At 38.9% G+C, this 20,838-nt stretch overlaps 1 protein-coding gene across 2 annotated transcripts in view; it reads left to right on the top strand.

Annotated features, from left to right (window-relative positions):
• Positions 1 to 20,623, top strand: part of FRMPD2 (FERM and PDZ domain containing 2) — a 315,586-nt gene extending 294,963 nt beyond the window's left edge. For both annotated transcript variants that reach the window (XM_043980068.1, XM_043980067.1), the window contains 3 exons: positions 1,660 to 1,875; positions 12,089 to 12,151; positions 17,462 to 20,623. In XM_043980068.1, the coding sequence (XP_043836003.1) occupies positions 1,660 to 1,875; positions 12,089 to 12,151; positions 17,462 to 17,542 (360 nt within the window). In that variant the 3' untranslated portion in view covers positions 17,543 to 20,623. The remainder of the gene's footprint in view (positions 1 to 1,659; positions 1,876 to 12,088; positions 12,152 to 17,461) is intronic.
• Positions 20,624 to 20,838: the final 215 nt, after the last annotated feature.

The raw sequence follows: 20,838 nt of genomic DNA, 5'->3' as shown, positions 1-20,838 counted from the left end.
TTTTTTGATGGGCAGTGGGGGTTAAGTGACTTGCCCAGGGTCACACAGCTAGTAAGTGTCAAGTGTCTGAGGCCAGATTTGAACTCAGGTGCTCCTGAATCCAGGGTAGGTACTTTATCTACTGCGCCACCTAGCTGCCCCCTGTTTTTCTTTTTTCTGAGAATATTTTTAATGTTTCAGTTTCTCCTCCAATTAAACACTTTTGCTTATTCTATTTTGTGGTTTTAAAATCTTATTTAAAAAATATAATTGCCATTTTAGACCCAAGTTGACTTTAGAAGTCTCCAGCATATACAGTAACATAGGTATAGGGACTCAAGGTAGAATGAAAGTATATTTATTGGGGACAGCTAGGTGAAGCAGTGGATAAAGGACTGGCCCTGGATTCAAGAGGACTTGAGTTCAAATCCTGCCTCAGACACTTGACAGTTACTAGCTGTGTGACCCTGGGCAAGTCACTTAACCCTCATTGCCCTGCAAAATGTCCCAAACAACAAGAACAAATTTTTTTTTTAAAAAGAAATATTTATTTCTCAAATATCCCACATTTAATGTGGTAAATGGTGAAAAACCTTGAGTCATGAATCATATCAGTTGAATGAATCAAACCTGGAGAAAAGAGTACTCATTGGGTACAAAGTAGCTTTAAAGGTTCAAGTATCTGAAGGATTTTCATATGGAGGAGGGATTAGACGTACTTTCTTTGGCCTCAGAGGGAAAAAACCAGAAACATTCAGTGGAAGTTACAAAGAGATAAATTGAGGCTTGATATCAGGAAACATTTCTGAACAACAAGACCTGTCCAAGAGTAGAATTGGATGCCTTGAGTAGCCATGGCTTGCCTGTCTTAAAGATCTTCAAGCAGTTGTTTGTCCTACATTCTTGAACAGGACCATGACATTGGGAGGTGATGTCATAACTTGCAGTGAATTGGATTTAAGTGAGGGAGGGCTGTGCAAAGTCACTAGGCTCACTCTCACCTCCAGAACCATCTGGGTCCAGTGGCAAGATATACACCAGGATGACTGCAGATGGCCCCAGATGTTTGAGGCAATTGGGGTTAAGTGACTTGTCCGGAGTCACACAGCTAGAAAGTGAAGCTGGACTGGAACTCAGGACCTCCTGACTCCGGGAACAGTGATCTATTCATTGTGCCACCCAGCAACCCCTAAAGGTCTTCAAGCAGAAGGCTGGGAGACCACTTGTCGGGCATATTGTAGTGGGCATGACTCCATCTGTGGTTTGTATTATGTGGTCACTGAGGTCCAGTCCAACTCTCAGATTCTGTTATTCTTTAGGAGTTTCTAAGTGGACATTCCTCTGTTGATGAATCTAATTTAGCTTTTTAACATCTTGTTTGTGCTTTGTTTGCATGTTGTCTCTCTCATAAGATTCTGAGCTACCTGAGAGCAGGGACTATCTTTTAATTTTCTTTGTGTCCCTAGCACAGAGCCTAGCACATGTTAGGTGCTTAATAGTTATTGACTGACTAATACTACCTGACCCATCTACTTCACCAAGTTGTCCTCACAATATAATAATCAAGGTAATGGTGCTTTGCAAAGGTATAACGTGCTATACTAACATCAGCTATAATCCCCACAAGGTAATGACTTGATGCCCCTAACCTAAGATATGATGATGATGCTTCTCTCACAGACAGGATCTGTTCACTTTGTGCATCAGATACAATTCATTAACTGGCCAGACCATGGCATTCCCACATCGTTTGATGCTTTTGTGAAGTATGTTCGCTACATGAAGAAGATCCATGAGTCAGGACCCATCATCGCACACTGCAGTGCAGGCATAGGGAGGACTGGGGTTCTCTTGTGTGTGGACGTTGTGCTTCGTTCCCTAGAAAAAGACTTTCAGGTAAGTACTACCCACTCTCCTTCCCCCAAAGATTCATACGTTGAATGCAGTGCAGTGAAAGAGAGCTTCCATGTTTAGGAATCAAAGGTCCTAGATCGAAATCTAAGCTCTGACACTTATTATCTATGTGATCATATTTCAAGGTGGCTTAACTTCTCTGAAGCCTCTTCACATAATTGGGGAGGTTTAACTAGATGAGCTTGCAGGTTACTCCCAACTCTAAATCCATAATCCTACCTTAGAAGAGTAATATTTGCCACCCGGAGCTTTTCAGGATGCTTTCCAAAATAGTGCTGGTGATATGAATTTTTCATACTGGATAGTCTACTCAAATTATAGCAAAGTACAAATCAACATATCTTTAACTAGGATGGACATCTGGGGCTTTGTTCCAGGATGCTGAATTTAGAGGGTACTGACAGTAATTGCAGTCCTTCAGTAGCATAGGAATATGAAAGCTTAGTGCTTAGCAAGAAGATCTAGTTAAACAGGGAAGATTGATGGAATGAGTGCTTTCATTCTCTTCTTTCCTCCTTCTCACCCTTTGCAGGATGGGCTCCTCAGAGCAGTCATGTGCTGATAATCCCTTCCCTCATCCGAGGGCATGTTTTGTGCTACTTACCATGGGTACAAAGATTTGTAGTTTTGACTGATCTGGTGAATTGCCATCCTAGAGGATGCCAAACTCTTGGCTTTCCCCAGATATCACAACTCCTTTCCTGTCGTCATTGCCTTTTATCTTCTGCCATGGTTTGGTTCACCCATCCTTTAAGATATTTTCTGGTAGTGCTGGGTATCAGGAATCTTGGATCTCTACTTCAGATCTCATGGCATCACCTGAACCCATGGCCTTTTGGCAGAAATGGGAAATGGCCCAGGAATCCTACACCCTGGCTGATGTCCAATCTGTAAGACCATAGGGAATAAAGGCAAGGGACAGGGATGGAGCTCAGGTCTGAGTGTCTCATCTTAGGTACTTTTCAATACTTTGGGATTCTGAACAATGTCAAAAGCTTGCAAAAGGTTTCAGTTAGGGGCAGCTAGGTGGTGCAATGGTTAGAGTGTTGGGTTTGGAGTCTGGAAAACTTGAGTTTAAACTTTGCATCCGATATTTACTAATTGTGTCACCCTGATTGTACCCAACGTGTTGGGCTTGAAGAGTTTGCTCTACTCCTAATCTGTAACACAGGGTCATTTAAAAAAAAGGCCATAACATCCCATAAAAGGATTTAGGATATTAGAGATCAGAAACTGCTGCTGGAGCGAATTAAAAAAAAATAGAAATCACAATAAAGCAAGTCTCTGAGCACCCCATCCTAGACAGCCCATTTAGTGGTTCATTGGCTTTAGTCAGGCCTGTGTCATACAGGTAACATAACCCTGGTAGACCTTGTATATATTCTGGACTTCACACATGCCATTTATGGATGACTAAAACTAAAATAAACAACAAAACTCTTTCAGATCCCTAATTTCTGGCTTTGTAGGAGGTAATAGTGTGGGATTGACAGTGGGAAGAGAATCCTTCCTCTCCTGCTCCCTTATGAAATACTTAAAAGCTACAGACTTACTTACCATCTAAACCCCAGTAGGCAAGATAGAGCTGTTTGTTTCCCATCTTAATGAGGCAGTGAGAAATGCAATGCTTCAGCAGAAATGTTTCTGTTTGCTTCTTTTGAGTTCTTCATTCCTTTTTGATTTTGTGGGAAAGAACGAGTTGGTTATGCTAATAAAATGTGTTAATGAACACTTTGATGTGCTGTGAAAGAAAGCATTCATCCACATGGACCACCTGCTGCCTCAGTTGCTATGACACAGCCTTTCTATTTGTATCTGCAAATCATAGGAACCCAGAGTTGGAAGGGGTCTTAGTCATCTAATCTATTCTCCACCTAATGCAGGAACTGCCTCATGATGGCACTGAGAGAGGTAGTCTCTGCTTGTCTACCTTGGTGATGAGGGTTTTCCAGCTCCACAAAGCATCCCAGTCAACTTTCGAACAGAAAATTCTTTCTCAATCTGAAGTAAAATTAGACTTCCTTAGGTATTTAGGAAGTACCTAAAAAGGTACTTCCCATGCCTTCTTTATTTTTATTTTTTAAATTTATTTATTTTTTTAATGGGACAATGGGGTTAAGTGACTTGCCCAGGGTCACACAGCTAGTAAGTGTCAAGTGTCTGAGGCCGGATTTGAACTCAGTAACTCCTGAATCCAGGGCCGGTGCTTTATCCATTGTGCCACCTAGCCACCCCCCATGCCTTCTTAAAAGATATTATTAGTTCTCCCTGTTGCAACTACAGAAAATAACTCTCACTTATTTACCATAGGATGCACACTCTCATAGCATAATAATTACAGAACCAGTGTGCCTTAATTGTCTAAATGAGAAAGCTGAGAACCAGGAAAGGTTAAGTGACTTGCCCTAGGTCACATGGACGAAAAATAGCAGAACTGGGATTCAAACGTTCCATGTTCTTCTTCTTATATCACATTGCCTCTATCTTTGAAGGCAGACATCATGTCTTCCCCTCCCCGCTCCCCACCTTGGTGTTATGTCTCATCTGTTTTGAATGATTTCCTTTTTTTTTTTTTGGTGGGGCAATGAGGGTTAAGTGACTTGCCCAGGGTCACATAGCTAGTAAGTGTCAAGTGTCTGAGGGCAGATTTGAACTGAGATCCTCCTGAATCCAGGGCTGGTGCTTTATCCACTGCGCCACCTAGCTGCCCTGAATGATTTACTTTTAATTCAAAAGGCTGTTTCCATACTACACATCCATATTTACCTTCCAAAAATTCCCTTCATGTATTCTGTGCTGCATGCAGCTGAACAGTACTTCCCAGTAATCTCTGAACAGACTTAGCACTTTCCCACCTCCATACCTCCGTTCACCCTGTTCCCTGTATTTGCTTTGTTCTCTGCAGGTCTCTGACACCTTCTGGTCTTCCACCCATCCTTTGAGGTCCACATTCACTGCTACCTCTTAAAACCTTCCCTAATTCCCCCATCTGGAAGTGATTTCACCCTCATTGGACTTTTTTATTTTATTTGTATGCATTTATCTTATTTTAAATGGTATTCTACTTAGCCATCTTATTTTCCTCCTACAAGATTGCATACTCCTTGAAGGCAGGGTCCTTGATTTAACTGTTTTTACATCTTTCCCAGTTCCTATCACATTATGTCACCCATAGTAGGAATCTGATAGATGTTTGATAAATGAATAAGTTGTTAATACTTTGAAATTGAGCCAATTAGGTGTGTGTATTACTCCCTCCATGGGGCATATCACAACCACTTGATTTCTTCTTGCCCAGTGGCATGATATTTTGTGTTAATGTCCTTCAATAAATTCTCCACAGGCTACCCAATATCCGGGAGGCACATTCCCCTAGTTCTTTTAATACTTCATAGATAACAGTGTGATAATGAGGCTGTCCACCCTTGATCTTTCTAGGTAGGTGGTGAAGTCATTTGGAAAAAGTCCTGCATTTATAATCCTAGGGACCTAAGTTGGGATCTCAGTTCTGGTACAGTGTGACCTTGGGCAAGTCACTTAAGTCTCTTTGTCCTCAATTTCCTCATTTATAAAAAGAGGGTGCTAGATTTCATGACTCTTAGATCACTTCCAGCCCCAAATCTATGATCCAATTACATCTCTTCTGTGATCTCAAGAAGCTATATAGCTCAACAACCTCTTGTTCTATCTGTTCTATGTCTGTGTTTTCTTGATAATCTTTTTTATGCATGTTCTTCTGCTAAGTCGTTGTTGAGAATATGGCACAGAAAGCTCATACCTGTCATATACCTTTACAACCTTTGGATCATTTCCAGTTTTTGAAAGAGAGAGAGAGAGAGATCGAGAGAGAGAGATCAATTGATCTTTGGGGATTCACTGACATAGAGCATCAGTAAGAGGTTATTGGCATTAAAAGAGGATTTTTGTGGGAGTCAGCAATGTGAGATCTTTGAAATGGCTTTGCAGTTCTTTAAAAACAATCTAGATGTTTCTCCCTCCTTCTTATTTACTTGTCTATTAGTGGTTCTAGCTCATTGACCACTCTCAGTGTCTGTTTATACACATATACATAAATTTCACATATATTATAATACATATATCACATATACTATACATACATCCCAATGCATGTTCACGTCACATATGATAGAACATACACACATGTCCCACAAGTTATAGGGTTGTGTGTCACATGCATATGTGGTGTGCATATATACGCACACACACTCATATCAAGATATGCATATCATGCATATAGGCCTCTGTGCTTCTAGTTTGTAATGAACTATTTACTACAGGTTAGATCTGACGTCTGTGGCTAGAAGGGACCTTTAAAATGGTCTAGTTTGACCCCCAAATTTGGCAGAGGAGCAAAGTGAGGTTCAGAGTAGTTAACATGACTTATCCATGGCCACACAGGTTATAATCTTCCCCCAAACTAAAACATGTTAATCCTGTCATTTCTCCAGTTCAGAAACAAACAAAACAAAACAAAACCCCCAAATCCTTCCTTTGTTTTTCCATCATCTATAGGAAGAGCTCCAAATGATTGACTATTTGGTCCAGTATCAAAAAGCCTCTACCAGCTCATCCTATTTCATACCACTTTCCTATACCAAAGACATCCCTTCATGGTTGGATTGCTATCTCTGACACTTGTGTTTTTGTTTTTGTTTTTGTTTTTTCACTTTCCCACCTCAATGGTCCTGTGTAATGACCTCCTCCCCTCCCCCCGCTCACAGGGGTATGGATCTTATGGATCCTTTAAGGCTCATGTACCCTTCTTCGGAAGATCCTTTGCCTGGACGATCCCCACCAGGGTACTTCCATGAATGTAATAGCATCTCTTCTCACCTTGTATTTTTGCTTGGTTGCAAGTGTCTTATGTTGTGGGATGATAAGGCCCTGAGGAGAGGGAACAGATGCTATGCAACTTTGAATTTACCACATTACAAGGCACAGAGGCTCAGTGAAAGCCTGTTTGTTAAGGAAAATTGCATTAGACAGCCTGACACTATTAGAAAGAAGACAAGGGCTTGAATCCTGGTTACTGAGAACATCAAATATAACTCTCTGCCAGCCTTCTAAATATTAGTATTAGAAATCAACCATCAACCTCTGTGACTTTAATTTCCACTCTTCCTGAATACTTTTTTCCAGTACTCTATTAATTATTATACCCCCATCTCCTTTCTGTATCAATATCTTTGCTTATGCCCTTCATCCTCTCTAGAATATGATTAATTTTCCTATTTATCTAATTTCCAGTTAATGGTTTCCTGATAAATGTTTAACTGGATTTCTGGAAAAAAATATGCACAACACACTTAAAAAAAATTTTTTTTGAAGGGCAATGAGGGTTAAGTGACTTGCCCAGGGTCACACAGTTGGTAAATGTCAAGTGTCTGAGGTCATATTTGAACTCAGGTCCTCCTGAATCTAGGGCTGGTGCTTTTTTCATAGCACCATCTAGATGCCCCCATACAACACAACACACTCTTGAGTTTAACCCACATTCACCACTTCCTTAAGTTTAGACAATCAAGAAATCAAGCCCTGATTTGTAGCATTTGTTGATTGCTGAGGTATAAATGCTCACACTGAAAATTTAACAATGTGAGCTGGTCAAAGATGTCTCCAGCATTCCCTGAATTTCTAGCCCTCCTTCAAGGTCCAGTGTTCATCCTTCCCCCTCTGTGAACCCTTGTTCCTCTTACAAACATTAATCTCTTCCATTTCTGATTGTACAACACAGCATAATTGAAAGAGCAGAGGGTTTGGAGTCAGACCTGGGCACAAATCCCTGTTCTCATGTGTGACATGAATACAATGATTCAATCTCATTAGTCCTCAATTTCCTCATCTATAAAATGGCAGTGGAGTGAGAGAAACAAGGATATTAGATGATCTTTAAGGTCTCTACCAGCTTTAAATCTATAAGTCTATGGGACAGCCTGATGAAGTTAAAGGACCTTAGGCAAGACAATTAATCTCTCTGCTCCTCAGTTTCCTCTTCTGAAAAATGAAGGATTTGGACTAGATAATATCTCATGTCTCTTCTACTTTTAAGAGATCACTTCCATGGAAGCATCTGCATTGAGTTCCAAACAGGAAAGTGTATATATATATATATACATGGGATATATATATATATACATGTATGTATATTGCTTTTTAGCTACCCAATGCAAGACTGCTAAGTACGACTTGATTAACTGACTCCACACTTGGAGGTTAAGATACGAATGCCCCATATTCAATCAGTGATTTCATGAGGATTAACCCAATGGGCTGTATATATAACTAATCTAGACAAAAATCTGGGATTTTCCAGGTGCATTACTAGGTCTATTTCTTTTAAGTGGCTATGGATCTCACTGAGAAGATCCTAGAGTGTTCCAGGGTTTGATTCAAGAAGCATAATGTCATTCAAACATGAGTTTCTAAAGTTGCCTCTGTGCAATACCTTCCTCACTTCCACTTTGCACAGGCCAGTCTCCATGGTACTGGAGAGCCCTCGCTTTATGCTCCATTTAGAATGGCTATTGAGAAAGTTTATTAGACAAAGTTATCTCCATGCTTGCATCTAGTAGGATGTTAAGATAGGCATGGGGGACACTCTGTTTGAGGAAAGTGGTTATAACTACCGTTTTATCTACCGAGGTAAATGCCTTTTTCTTTTTGAGAGGTGGGAGGGGATAATAAATTGCAAACACAACCGTCATTTTTTTTATATTTCTCAATCAATTTTGTGACTGTGAAGGTATGCTGTGCTGTAGAGAGTCATGTATGAAAGCTTGACTGTTTCCTTCTCTCATTTTTATTGAGGAGAGTCTATTCTCATGGAGATTTTTTAATAGCAATGATAAGATAAACATATGAGTCTATTATTACTGTTAAAATCTTCTCTGTCCCTCCCCCCTCATTTGTAATAATACCATGTAATTTTTTATCCCCTCATATTTTGGAATCTTTTCTTTTAGATTTTGCAAACTGATGCTCCTAGTGCCTTTAAGGTTGCCTTGCCTTCTAAAAAGATTTCTTATCTGTGTATTGAGTGAAATTTAGGTAATCATACCACTTTGTGTTCTCAAGCATCATTATCACTTTCTCATAGAGTACTTGAGTGCAGTACCAATTTGGTGGATCTCCAGTCATCAAGGATGAGAACAGATCACTAAAAATGTGGCTAATCTCATACATTTTGTACCTATTTGTTGTCCTTTCCATTCTCTTGATACATTGGAAAGAATAATCATAGTAGTGATGTTGGACTCCCAAGTATAACACATGCTGGGGTGGGAGTGGGGATAAGCTCCCGCTCTCTATAAAATGCTCCAATGGCGTGCGTCTCAAATAGCCCCTGACAACCGAAGCCCAACTCCTGGCCTTCTGGTGGCAGAACTGTTTCCACTAACAGGAGAAGGGGCGAAGGCAAGTCACTAGCGCCTTAAAACCAGTTGCTTCGGGCAGGTGGGGCTCATTAGCCTTGGCAGGCAACCCACCTAGGGGAAGGAACCCTGATTTTAAACCTCTGCTGCCTTGCGGCTATACCCATATATGGGAAAGGCTTCGGGAGTTAACCCCAAGGAAAAATCAGGAGTCGGAGTCCCTTAGGCAGTTGGATGTTGGACATCACATCCCTCTGGCAACTCCTGCGGCGGCACTGGTGCCAAACTGTATTGGCTCTGCCTCTCCTTTGGATCCACAGATGTCGCAGAGAGGGAAAACCTGCTACATGGGTAACAGCTTGTTTTCCATATTGATTGGCCCAGGCCAGTGCCCTGGAGAGGACACTCCAGCTACTCCTCATGGGGTAGATACAACACGGGATGCGGCAGTTACCGGTTATAAGTCACTCAGGAGCTGTGGCTCCTGTATCAGACTGCACAGCCACACTGTGGCCTGTGGCTCTTCAAGGCACTGATCCATGGTCGTCTGCGACTGGTGGAGGCCTACTACTACTACTACTACACACACTCTTGCATTTGAACTGATTGAGTTCATTCAAATGCCTGAGCTTTCCATAGATTTTTTTCTTGACTGTTTTTCCTCCATTTTGTGAAATGATGCTGTTAATAATCTTCAGTTGTCCTCCTTTTAAAGTGTTCGGCTCCTTATCTGAATGAATGTTGAGTGGGATAGCTAGGTGGTCAAGTAGAGAGAGCACCAAGGCTGGAGTCAGGAAGACCTTCAAATCCAGCCTCAGGAACTTACTAGATGTATAACCCTGGGCAAGTCATTTACTCTTTGTTTGCCTCAGTTTCCTCAACTATAAAGTGGGGAAAATAATAGCACCTATATCACAAGTTGTTGTGAAGATCAAATGAAATCATATTTGGTTTTTTGTTTTGGTTTTTTGGGGTTTTTTTGGTGAGGCAATTGGGGTTAAGTGATTTGCCTAGGGTCACACAGCTAGTAAGTGTAAAGTGTCTGAGGTCGGATTTGAACTCAGGTACTCCTGAATCCAGGGCCGGTCCTCTATCCACTGCGCCACCTAGCTGCCCCATCATATTTGTAAAGTACTTAAAACAGTACCTGGCACTTGGTAGGTAGTATATAAACGTTCATTCCCTGACCCATCCCTTTGGCTGTCATGTCTGTTTGGTAAGAAAATCAGTCCAGTGCTCATGAGTTGATAATGGTTTCTGACCTTTTTTGTCATCCTTGTTGTAGTGAATGTTTTTATATTGGTTAAACCTTACTAAGTAATGGTGCTCATCAGTATTTCCAGTTTTATCCATTTTCCAGGGTGACAATGTGCTTAGATAAATTGGCTTGGACCCAAATTGTTCCTTTGTTATTTTCTCACCTGAATCCTTTCTTCTAATTTTGTAATGCTTTTGTTCCTTATTTTAACCTGTTTAATCTGACTAGACACAGACAGGTGATTCTGAAATGACTCACAGTGCTAACCAGTCATTTCCTCTCTCAACAAGCATTTAATTTGACAAACATTCTTTAAATGCTTTGAGAGTACACAGACAAAAATAACAACCCCGGCTCCATAGGACTTGTAGAGGAGAATGCTTCTTGGTCCTCCGTATTCAGAACACACAGCTAAGATAGACTTTGGACTGCAATCCTTTTTGTTTGTTTTTTGTTTTTGTCGTGACTTGTGATGTTACTGATGTAGAGCACTCTCAGGTGAGGAAGGTGCTTCCTGAGGCAGATGAGTCCCTGTTCTGCTGCTGATAGTGGCCTCAGAGAATTGCTGGGGTGAGGTGGGGGCATTGAGAGGTAAAGTGACATGCCCACCTTCACATGGCCATTATGAATCAGTCTCCTCAACTCTAATAAAAGATCGATATCCACTACATCATGCTGCCTTTCAGCTATGTTATTGGAGGTAGAGGATTTTGTGGGATAATCCCATAATTTAACCCTTAGTTTAAGAGATCCCTTCCATGGAAGCATCTGCATTGAGTTCCAAATGGGAGAGTATGTATATGTGTGTATGTGCATACACATATGTATACATATGTACACACATATAGACATATAAACATATATAACATGCATACATATATATTTATCCAGTGCAAGATTGTTAAGTGCTACTTGATTAACTGACCATGTTTGGAGGTTAAGATATGAATGCTCTATATTCAAATCAGTCTTGTTTTTTTTTTTTTTTATAAAAAGAGAGCCATTCATGTTCTGGGATCTTCCAAAGTTGTCTGTTCTGATTCTTGCCTTTAAATAAAATAGAAGGGACAGCTAGGTGGCACAGTGGATAGAGCACTAGCCCTGGATTCAGAAGGACCTAAGTTCAAATTTGCCCTAAGACACTTGACACTTAATAGCTGTGTGACCCTGGGCAAGTCACTTAACCCAATTGCCTCACCAAAAAAACAAAACAAAAACAAAAACAAAAAGACAATAACAACAAGAAAACAAAAACAGCAACAACGACAACAAAATAGAAAATTGCTTAGTTAAAATTCTGATTTTCTTGAAGGCTTGTACTTTGGATTACCAAAATCGACACTCTTCCTTTGGAAATGTATTTGTTAGCCCCAAGAGTGATATATTTTGTTACTCCTGAAAATGAGAACTTAGTCTTGGTCTACATGGTCTTGTTCCACAATGGGTTCCCTTAAATTGATATATCTCTCTGTCCAGGGTTAGAATGATAAGTCCAGATTTTTTCTTTCAACTTTGTTAATGCTCAATCCGTTTAATCTTCTAACAGTTCAATATCAAGAATATCGTGAGCCAAATGAGAGAGCAACGTTTTGGGATGATTCAGACCAAGGTAAGCTCTCACTCCAGATACAGGGCCTGAGTACAAAACTAAGAAGCCATTTGGGTGGGTGTCAAGAAAGTCATCTTTAGGGTTAGTAGATTATTTTGCAATCATTAAAATATCAGTGCTGTTAAGGGCTAAAATTCTAGCTAGTCTGTCTAAAATATCTAATGAGTGGTCGCCAATAAATTATAAGCTTTAGCAAGAGTTAGACCTTTAAGCGTTTATTAAGGAAAACAAGAATTTGGTAAAGAGAGAGAGAAAGGCCTAGATTCCTATCTATTAAAGGGAGAGCACATTTCTAGCTCCGCTCTCCACCAGAGTCCAAAGGAAAGAGAGCGAGACTGAGCGCCAGTCTCTTCCTTCCTCCTCCCACTAGTCCGCGTCACTTCCTGACTCCTGGTCTTGCCCTCAAAGACCTTTGCTTCATGGGCAGAACTCTTCTACAGTAAGTATCCAGCAGGTGGCGTCATTCCAATCGTTACAGTCCCCCCTGTTGTTCCTCAAGAAACAAAATGTTTCCTTGACGGAACAGTAAAAACAATATAATAACTATTGCTAACTAATAATATGTGAACAACAATATAGAAAAGGAAGAGAGGAAAGTTTTGTCCAGAGGGGCGATTTTTTTTTGTCCTCATGAACCGACGCTTTGACATTAGTCTTGCAAAGGGAGGGCCTCTGCAGAGAATACATGTTACAGATGGTGCATATTATAACAGAAAGAGAAAAAAACCAACAAAAAGAACAAATCAAAACTGTTCATTTAAAGTCTCTGAAAGTCCTTTCTCAGATGTCCTCTAGGTGTAGTCGTGGAATGGAAGTCTTTTCAGGGGTTGATGTGTGGATGCTGGTAATCAGCCAGGAAAATTTCCTACAAAATTGAGCTTAACAGAACTTTAAAATAGCTTTGTCAATAATCAAATCAAACAATGAAAGTTCTCAAAAACATGTCTAAAGGAATTCAGAATCTTAGTTGTTACACATGAAACATATAATAAAACAAAAATTGAACCATTCTTTAAAATTATAATATTACTATAGTCCCCCCCTTATGGAGGGTAATTGAGAAGACAATTGCTGCGATATTAATTATTAAAAATAATTTTTTATCTTTGTTTCATCACTTTTTGCATCATCTGCCTAATTATCCTCATGCCATTATGAGAAATTAAAAAATCTAATATAATTGGTAACAGGTGTCAAGGCCAAATTCAACACTGTATTTATCATGACACCTGAGATAATTATGGGGGTTACCATAAAAGAACAGAGAAATGATGGGATATGAGCATTCCCACACTTGAGCAATATGTTCTGCCCATACAGTATGCCAGGCTTAAAATAGGTGGATGGAATATATGTCCATGCCACCGAACATATTGGAAGAAACTGAGTCAGACTTAATCAGATGCATGGGACTGAGATGTCCATGGCATCAGGCATATAGGAGGGAGCATGGAAGCCAGGTGTAGAAGTGAGATGGGTGGGATGAATACTTCCAGCCATCTGTACAATATTGTGGGGAAAAATAAAATAAAATATTAAACCAAGAGAATCCAACCTCAACATTTGTCAAAAGCCGTTCCCTCGGCCATACCTTGACTTCATGCATGTCTCCCCTCATGTGACAGTTCAGTGTCTGCTCTTGCATGTATTCCTCTTGTGATTGGATGGCATCTTGGCCAACTGGCATCTGATAACTCAGAATAAAGGCAATTAATGTCTTAAATGATAAGTTCCCATAATCCAAGTCTCATATGGATTTAAAAATTGAGGATAATAAATGATTGCAAAAAATGTGAATACATCTTGACTCAGAACACACTATATAATTATGCAACAATTTCAAATAATACCCCTTTTTTTTTTACTTAGTATACAATTACTTTTGTGAAAAATCAGAACATACTTAAATACAAGTTAAAGCACAACAGAAACTCAAAGAATTTTTTTTTTGAAAAAAGAAAACTTTTACAAATGTTCCCCTCTTTTTTTTTTTTTTTTGGAATATGCTTATCAAAAATAATACTTCTAGAATCAATTTACACTTGCCATGGCAACCAATTTGCCAGGGAAATGCTTTAAAGAGTTTGATCAAATAATCAGTTGAGGAAAAAAAAATAACAAAAACAAACAACTCAGAATATGGGAGCACAATACTCCTAGAATTAACATTGTATTATGAAATCAAAACCATCTTGCAATTTTTCAAAATTAGATAGATAAACGAATAGAAGAAAATACACATGGAACAATAAAAGACAATGAAATTCAAACTAAGGAAGTCTAAATGAATGTGAACTTAATATCAATAAGAGTATTATAAAATATAAACTTGATCACATGACTATAAAAAGCTTTTACAAATATTCTCCTTGTTTTAGAAACTAAGTATGACACAATCTCAAAAGCATGAAAATCTCTATGAAAATAAACCTATACCATTAATTTCAAAATGTATATGTAATAGCATAGAAATCCTATGTAACCTCTGAACTGACATTAATACTCTGAATGAATTCAGAACACTTTTGATTCCGATATCTAAAATCCCCAATACTCATATCAATACCTTGCTGCTTACTTCTACATTTCTATAAAATATATACCCTTCCATGGCAAAAGAAGCGGAGTCTTGAACTATGGTGATGATTGTCATTCTTATTCGGCTTAAGTTTTTCTTCTTTAACCCCTCTATATTGTCTGTCGGGCTTTTCACCATACAAATGCTTTATAAGATTACTAATTAAAGACAAAAGCAGGTTAGCAAAATTATGAACAAATTGAGCATATCTGGAGTTTAAAGGGTTTTCTAAGGTTGTCTCAGAAGCACAACCAGGCTGGGGAAGGGCTGAGCCTGAAGCTGCAAATGTAGGTAGAGAAAGTTGAGCATGCGCATCAGATCTCTGGACTTCCCAGGCAGGGGAAGCAATGGGCTTGGCCATAGGAGGAGTAGAGGGTGGGGTCTGGAGAGGAGGGGAGGGACCAGAGCAATTTGAATCAGACTTGATTTTGAACTCAGGCCTGGATTCCTCTTCCCCCACTTTGCCTCCAGGTGCTAGGGGATTAAAAGCTTCTAGAGGGTGGGTCATTGCCTCCAGGCATGCAAAATTAAAGCAACAATTACTGTTAGAACTGGGAAAAGCTGCGGGAATCTCTTCAGGTTTCTCTGAAAAAGCATGGTTGGGAGAGGGAGAGATATTTCCTTGTGTGAGTAAGTTGCTGGCTCTTTTAACAAAAATAAAAAGAAAAATAGAAAATCCACAAAAACAAAGCATTAACATGATCTTATCTCCCATTTGTCTGGTTAAACAGACTAAAATCAAAAATGGGGTAATTAGGGAGTTTAAAAGGTCCATTCGAAAAAATTTAAAGGAAAACACAGCCAGTGGGCCAGTACTTAGCAATTTAAAGGGAGAGGGAGGGGAAATTTCTTACCCAACCAGAACATCAGAAGACTGAGGGTTAGCTTTCCTCTTCGTGGTCAGCCATCTGTTAAGGGCTAAAATTCTAGCTAGTCTGTCTAAAATATCTAATGAGTGGTCGCCAATAAATTATAAGCTTTAGCAAGAGTTAGACCTTTAAGCGTTTATTAAGGAAAACAAGAATTTGGTAAAGAGAGAGAGAAAGGCCTAGATTCCTATCTATTAAAGGGAGAGCACATTTCTAGCTCCGCTCTCCACCAGAGTCCAGAGGAAAGAGCCCGAGACTGAGCGCCAGTCTCTTCCTTCCTCCTCCCACTAGTCCGCGTCACTTCCTGACTCCTGGTCTTGCCCTCAAAGACCTTTGCTTCATGGGCAGAACTCTTCTACAGTAAGTATCCAGCAGGTGGCGTCATTCCAATCGTTACAGTGCCACGGGGCAGGTGGCTCAGTGGATAAAGTAGCGGCCTTGGATTCAGGAGTACCCGAGTTCAAATCCAGCCTCAGACACTTGACACTTACTAGCTGTGTGACCCTGGGCAAGTCACTTAACCCCCATTGCCCCGCAAAAAACAAAAAAACAAAAAACAAACAAACAAACAAACAAAAATATCAGCGCCACTACCATGTTACTAAGAGAATGTTAGTTTGGCTTTAGTCAGAGAAGGGTAGTCCTTATTCGAGGCACATGAAGACAGAAAGCATGGGGGATCCGAAACCAAAGTCGTCTTTAATTTAGCTCATTTTCCTATAAGTTTGCTATGCAGATTTTCTTAGAGTTGTTTTTTTCAGGAGTTTCTTCAAGTTGCTGAGGATTTTTCTTCAATATATCAAAATTCAGCTCAACAAACATTTATGAAGCACTTACTATGTGCACTGTTGTTGATGCTAGTGACACAAAGACAAAAAAAATGGAGCAGTCCCTGCCCTCACAAAGAGCTTACACTCTACTGAGGGGTTACAACACATATGCCAGTACAGAAATAGAAAGCCCTACAAATGACGGGTATTTGTCCCCACGTGCAGATAGAGTAGACAGGGCCATGAAAGGCTATAGCCAAAATATGCTCAAGTAGCCACTCTTCCAATGAGGATCCTCCTTGAAGCTCATTGGTTAAATTAGTCCTCCAATGATAGGCTGCTACTGGCTGCTCCAGGTCCCAGTACCCTTCCTGCTTTGTGCTTTCAAAGCATTGACTTTGTAGATCTCCGAAACATGATGACACCCTGGAGCAGGACTTTGGTGTAGACAAAATCATACACACACACACACACACACACACACACACACACACACACACACACACACACACACATATAAAAGGAGAGGCAATTATCTAGTTCACTCCTTCTTCCTCAAACCACTTTTATTTGAAACAACGAAATAATTTCAGAAAAGAGAGGCCGATTTTCCTTAGAAAAGAGAGAGGATTGCTTTCCTATTTAATGTCAGCTCACTATTTCAGGTTCCCAATGGAGATTTCTTCTTAGCATTATGGGCTTGGGCAGAACTGTGAGAGACCACGTAGTCCATCTCTCTCTAGGAGTCTATGCTGAAATCAATTAATCAATCAACAACCATTTATTAAGTTTCTATATGCCAAGGAAATCTTTTGAGCCTAAAATTAACTTGTGATCTAGAGATCAATTGATGATTATGTACTTTACACTCACTTATTAATCATCTCAATGCTTTTCTCTGAGATAAACTATTTGAAGAGAACTTCTTGGACAAATATGTCAGTCTACCAACTTTATGGTCTCATTAATGGAACAAAAAACTTGTAAATTTTCCCTGTCAGCTGCTTAACTGCTTGATATTTATATTTGCTATAGGAGCAGATTGATTATTTTGCTTTCTTATGTGTATTTATTTGCTCTCTTGTGTACTTAGGAGCAGTATCACTTTTGTTATGAAATCGTGCTTTATGTTCTACGGAAAATTTTAACCTCTACACTCAGTTCCATCGAATAAAAATGGTTCTTCTTGCTTTGCATCTGAAAGTGACCAAGAGGCTTGGTGTCTGTCTCCTCCTCCATGGACATTTGCTAGCCTACGGACACAATAACGTATTTTTGTTAGTGCGTATTTAAGTACCTTGGTATCTGAAGAGTCTGAAGGTAATATAATACAGGTTGGGGATGAAATAATGCTTAAAAAGATACATATAGCCTCATAGTGATTGTTTTCAATATTATCACAATGCTACCCTTATTTCAATGGGACAATCATTACAGAAAGTGTGTATTGGCTATTGCAGTCAAGAGGATGACAGGGAACAATAAAGGGTCTACAATATTTTGGGTAAGATTTTATTCAGGAAGGGCAGCTAAAGGTCACTGGGTTTCCAAAGCTTTATTAAATACTTGTTTGGGGGAGAATTTAAAGGCAATGAATTGCAGGATAACAACAATTATCATTTGTAGGTACTTCAAAGAGAATCTTGCTTCTGTTGTTTGGCTAAAGAGTTGGTATTTCTAGCTGGTTCTTTGAATAACCCTAACCCAGTTTACAAAAGACCCAATTAGAATGGATTTACTGTGTCTAAGCCATGTGGACTCCATTTCTAGTTTTCTTCTGCACCCCTCTGGTAGCTTGCTGAGGTTTCATGGGAAACAAGGTATCTTTGAAATACTTGCATATATGTGCAGAACTAGAGGACATAGGGAAAATGCAGAGTGTGGCCAGGATTCTCCCCTTCTACATAAGCACATGGGAGTGAACAGTCCAAGATGGAAATGGATATTTCTATGTTAGAGTCAAGAAATAACTACTGCCCAACTTGAGTTCTTTCCCCTTCCACCCTCACACCTGGGGTATTACTCAACCTGTTGTGTTGGTATCGAACAGAAATGTTTTGGCTGGTTATTCCTTGCCCTGTAGCTGACCAATAACTTTTGATTTAAAAATATCATTCCATAATTCTGAATTATCCACAAGATCCCTTAAACTGTAGATTTTCTTAATCTGTCTGGGATTTGTGATTGTTCATTTCTTTCTCTTTTTCTCCTCCTCTAAAAAAACTTAGGAGTTTTGATTGGTTGTCTGATTTTTAGGAAAAAATGAATTTAGATTTCTGAAAAGAAAGACTTGGAAATTTGCTTTTGAAGGATGTAACTGCTATTACATTCAGCTTGGATAGGAACTTGTGAATCGATAAAGAATAACAGTGATATTATGTAGGGGAGTTTCAGTTCTACACTGTACACTATCATCAATTAAAAGGAATTGATAAAATTCTGTACATTCAAGTGATATTGATTAGTAATCAGGGTGACTTATGCAACACACTGGGGAAATGCCTGAAGTCACAGTTGTAGATCCTGGGTTCTTAAGAGGTTTAATTGCTTTCCTTAACTGAATATACGCTTGAATTTGCTGAGAGAAATTGATGGTTTTTAGATAATTTTTTTTTCCTGCTGGGTAGTATACCATGTATGTATGTGCTTTCCAATTTTACGTTAAATCAAATTGATAATTTTATTTATCTTGTTCTATTAAGCAATAGTCAGTAGAAGTGTTTGGCCTTAGATATTTATTCACTATATTTGATAGCCCTCTCTATTATTTTTGTAAAATAATTGTGCTATAGACACTGTATGACACACTTTTGTATAGGCTTGTTCAAATGGAAATGTTTACTATGTATTATACAAAAGTGTTTTTATTTAGCTGGGCCCAAGATTTTTCTTGTGAAGCCAACTTCTGTCATCGATGCTGGTGTTCTTTTCGGCATATTCATTCCTTAGCTTCTGCATACTATTTTTACAGCTGGACCAATTTTCAATTTTCCAGGGAAATTAAAGTAGCAAATTTGGAAATATCGACTGCATTCATTTTCATTTTGGTCTCAGGGAGGGAATTCTAAATGCAAAAAGGTTTTGCTAATTGAAATACTTTTGTAACAAATAGTGACTCAAATCTTCCCTAAGTTAGGAATATGGAACTCCCATTGACACCTAGGGGAGTATCTCATGGCTCCTTTGGATACACTCTTTTTTTTTTTTTACTTCAACATGTGTACACATTAGTTACTGTTCAACCGTAATTAAATATTTTAAACAATCTTTGTGCACAATATTTATATGTTAGCTCAAAATTACCTTCTCTAGAAGTCACTTTGGTAGATTTTTATCCAGATAGCTCTTAGAAATGTGGTTTTCTATGAGTTCTCTTTTTTATTCTTTAATCTGCACATGACATAATGGAGTTATTAATTCATTTCACATTTTCTGTTCATGGATCATTTAACTGAGTTGTTTTTATGGAAAACCTCAAAGGAAAACACCTTGAAATCAATGATGTAATAGAAAATCGAAAATTCCCTCAAGTAATGAGTTCTCAGCATATATTCCTTCCTAATTGTTTTTCATCTCTAGGTGGAATGTGTTTTCCTGTTTGTGAGTCTCATTAGGATATTGGCTCAGAGGTCTCAAATGGCACCCATGAAGTAAGAAGGGCTACAGGGGTGCCAGGCATGACAAGGGAAATTTTATTCAGAGGGTCAAAACAGTTTATTGATGATACATCAACAAGCAGAACTATAAAGGAGGGCAGAAGTTTTGATAAGTTTATCCCCCATTTTTTGATTGCTCAAGTGAGTAGTTGAAATGAGCTCAGATCACAATATAACATTATTATATGATTCTGGAGTTTAACAGAAATACCACCCTTGATGAAAAACTCATTCTTTTGTACTTAAAAGTGAAATCACTGAAACAGATTAGTTCTGCAACATTCAGAAGAAAATGAGCTAGGAGCCTAATATTCAGTATTCTAGCTACTAGTACAAGAACTCATGACTTGACAAAAACTTCTGGGAAAATTGGATAACAGCGTGGAAAAGATTAGACCAACATTTCACACCTTTTACCAAGAAAAGGTCCAAATGGAGATAAAAGGTGAAATTGTAAGCAAATTAGAGAAACAAGGGAAAATTACTTATCAGAAATATTGATAGAGGAAAGGTTAACGATCAAACAAGGGATAGAGAGGATCACAGAAGATAAAATGGATAATTTTGATTACATGTAACTGAAAATGTTTTGCACAAACAAATCCAATAAAGCTAAGATTAAAAGGCAAACTACAGAAAAAAAATCTTTGCTCCAAGTTTCTCTGATAAAGGTCTCTTTTCCAAGATATATATGTACGTACATACATACAAACATACACACATACTCATACATGCATGCATATATATACACATACATACTTATATATGGAGAGAGTACAAATTAAAATTTAAATGAATGATAACCACTCCCCAA

This window comes from Dromiciops gliroides, chromosome 2, assembly GCF_019393635.1.
Source record: "Dromiciops gliroides isolate mDroGli1 chromosome 2, mDroGli1.pri, whole genome shotgun sequence".
Taxonomy (NCBI): Eukaryota; Metazoa; Chordata; class Mammalia; order Microbiotheria; family Microbiotheriidae; genus Dromiciops; species Dromiciops gliroides.
The sequence above is the reverse complement of the archived record's forward strand: the minus strand, read 5'-3'. Positions and strand labels throughout refer to the sequence as shown.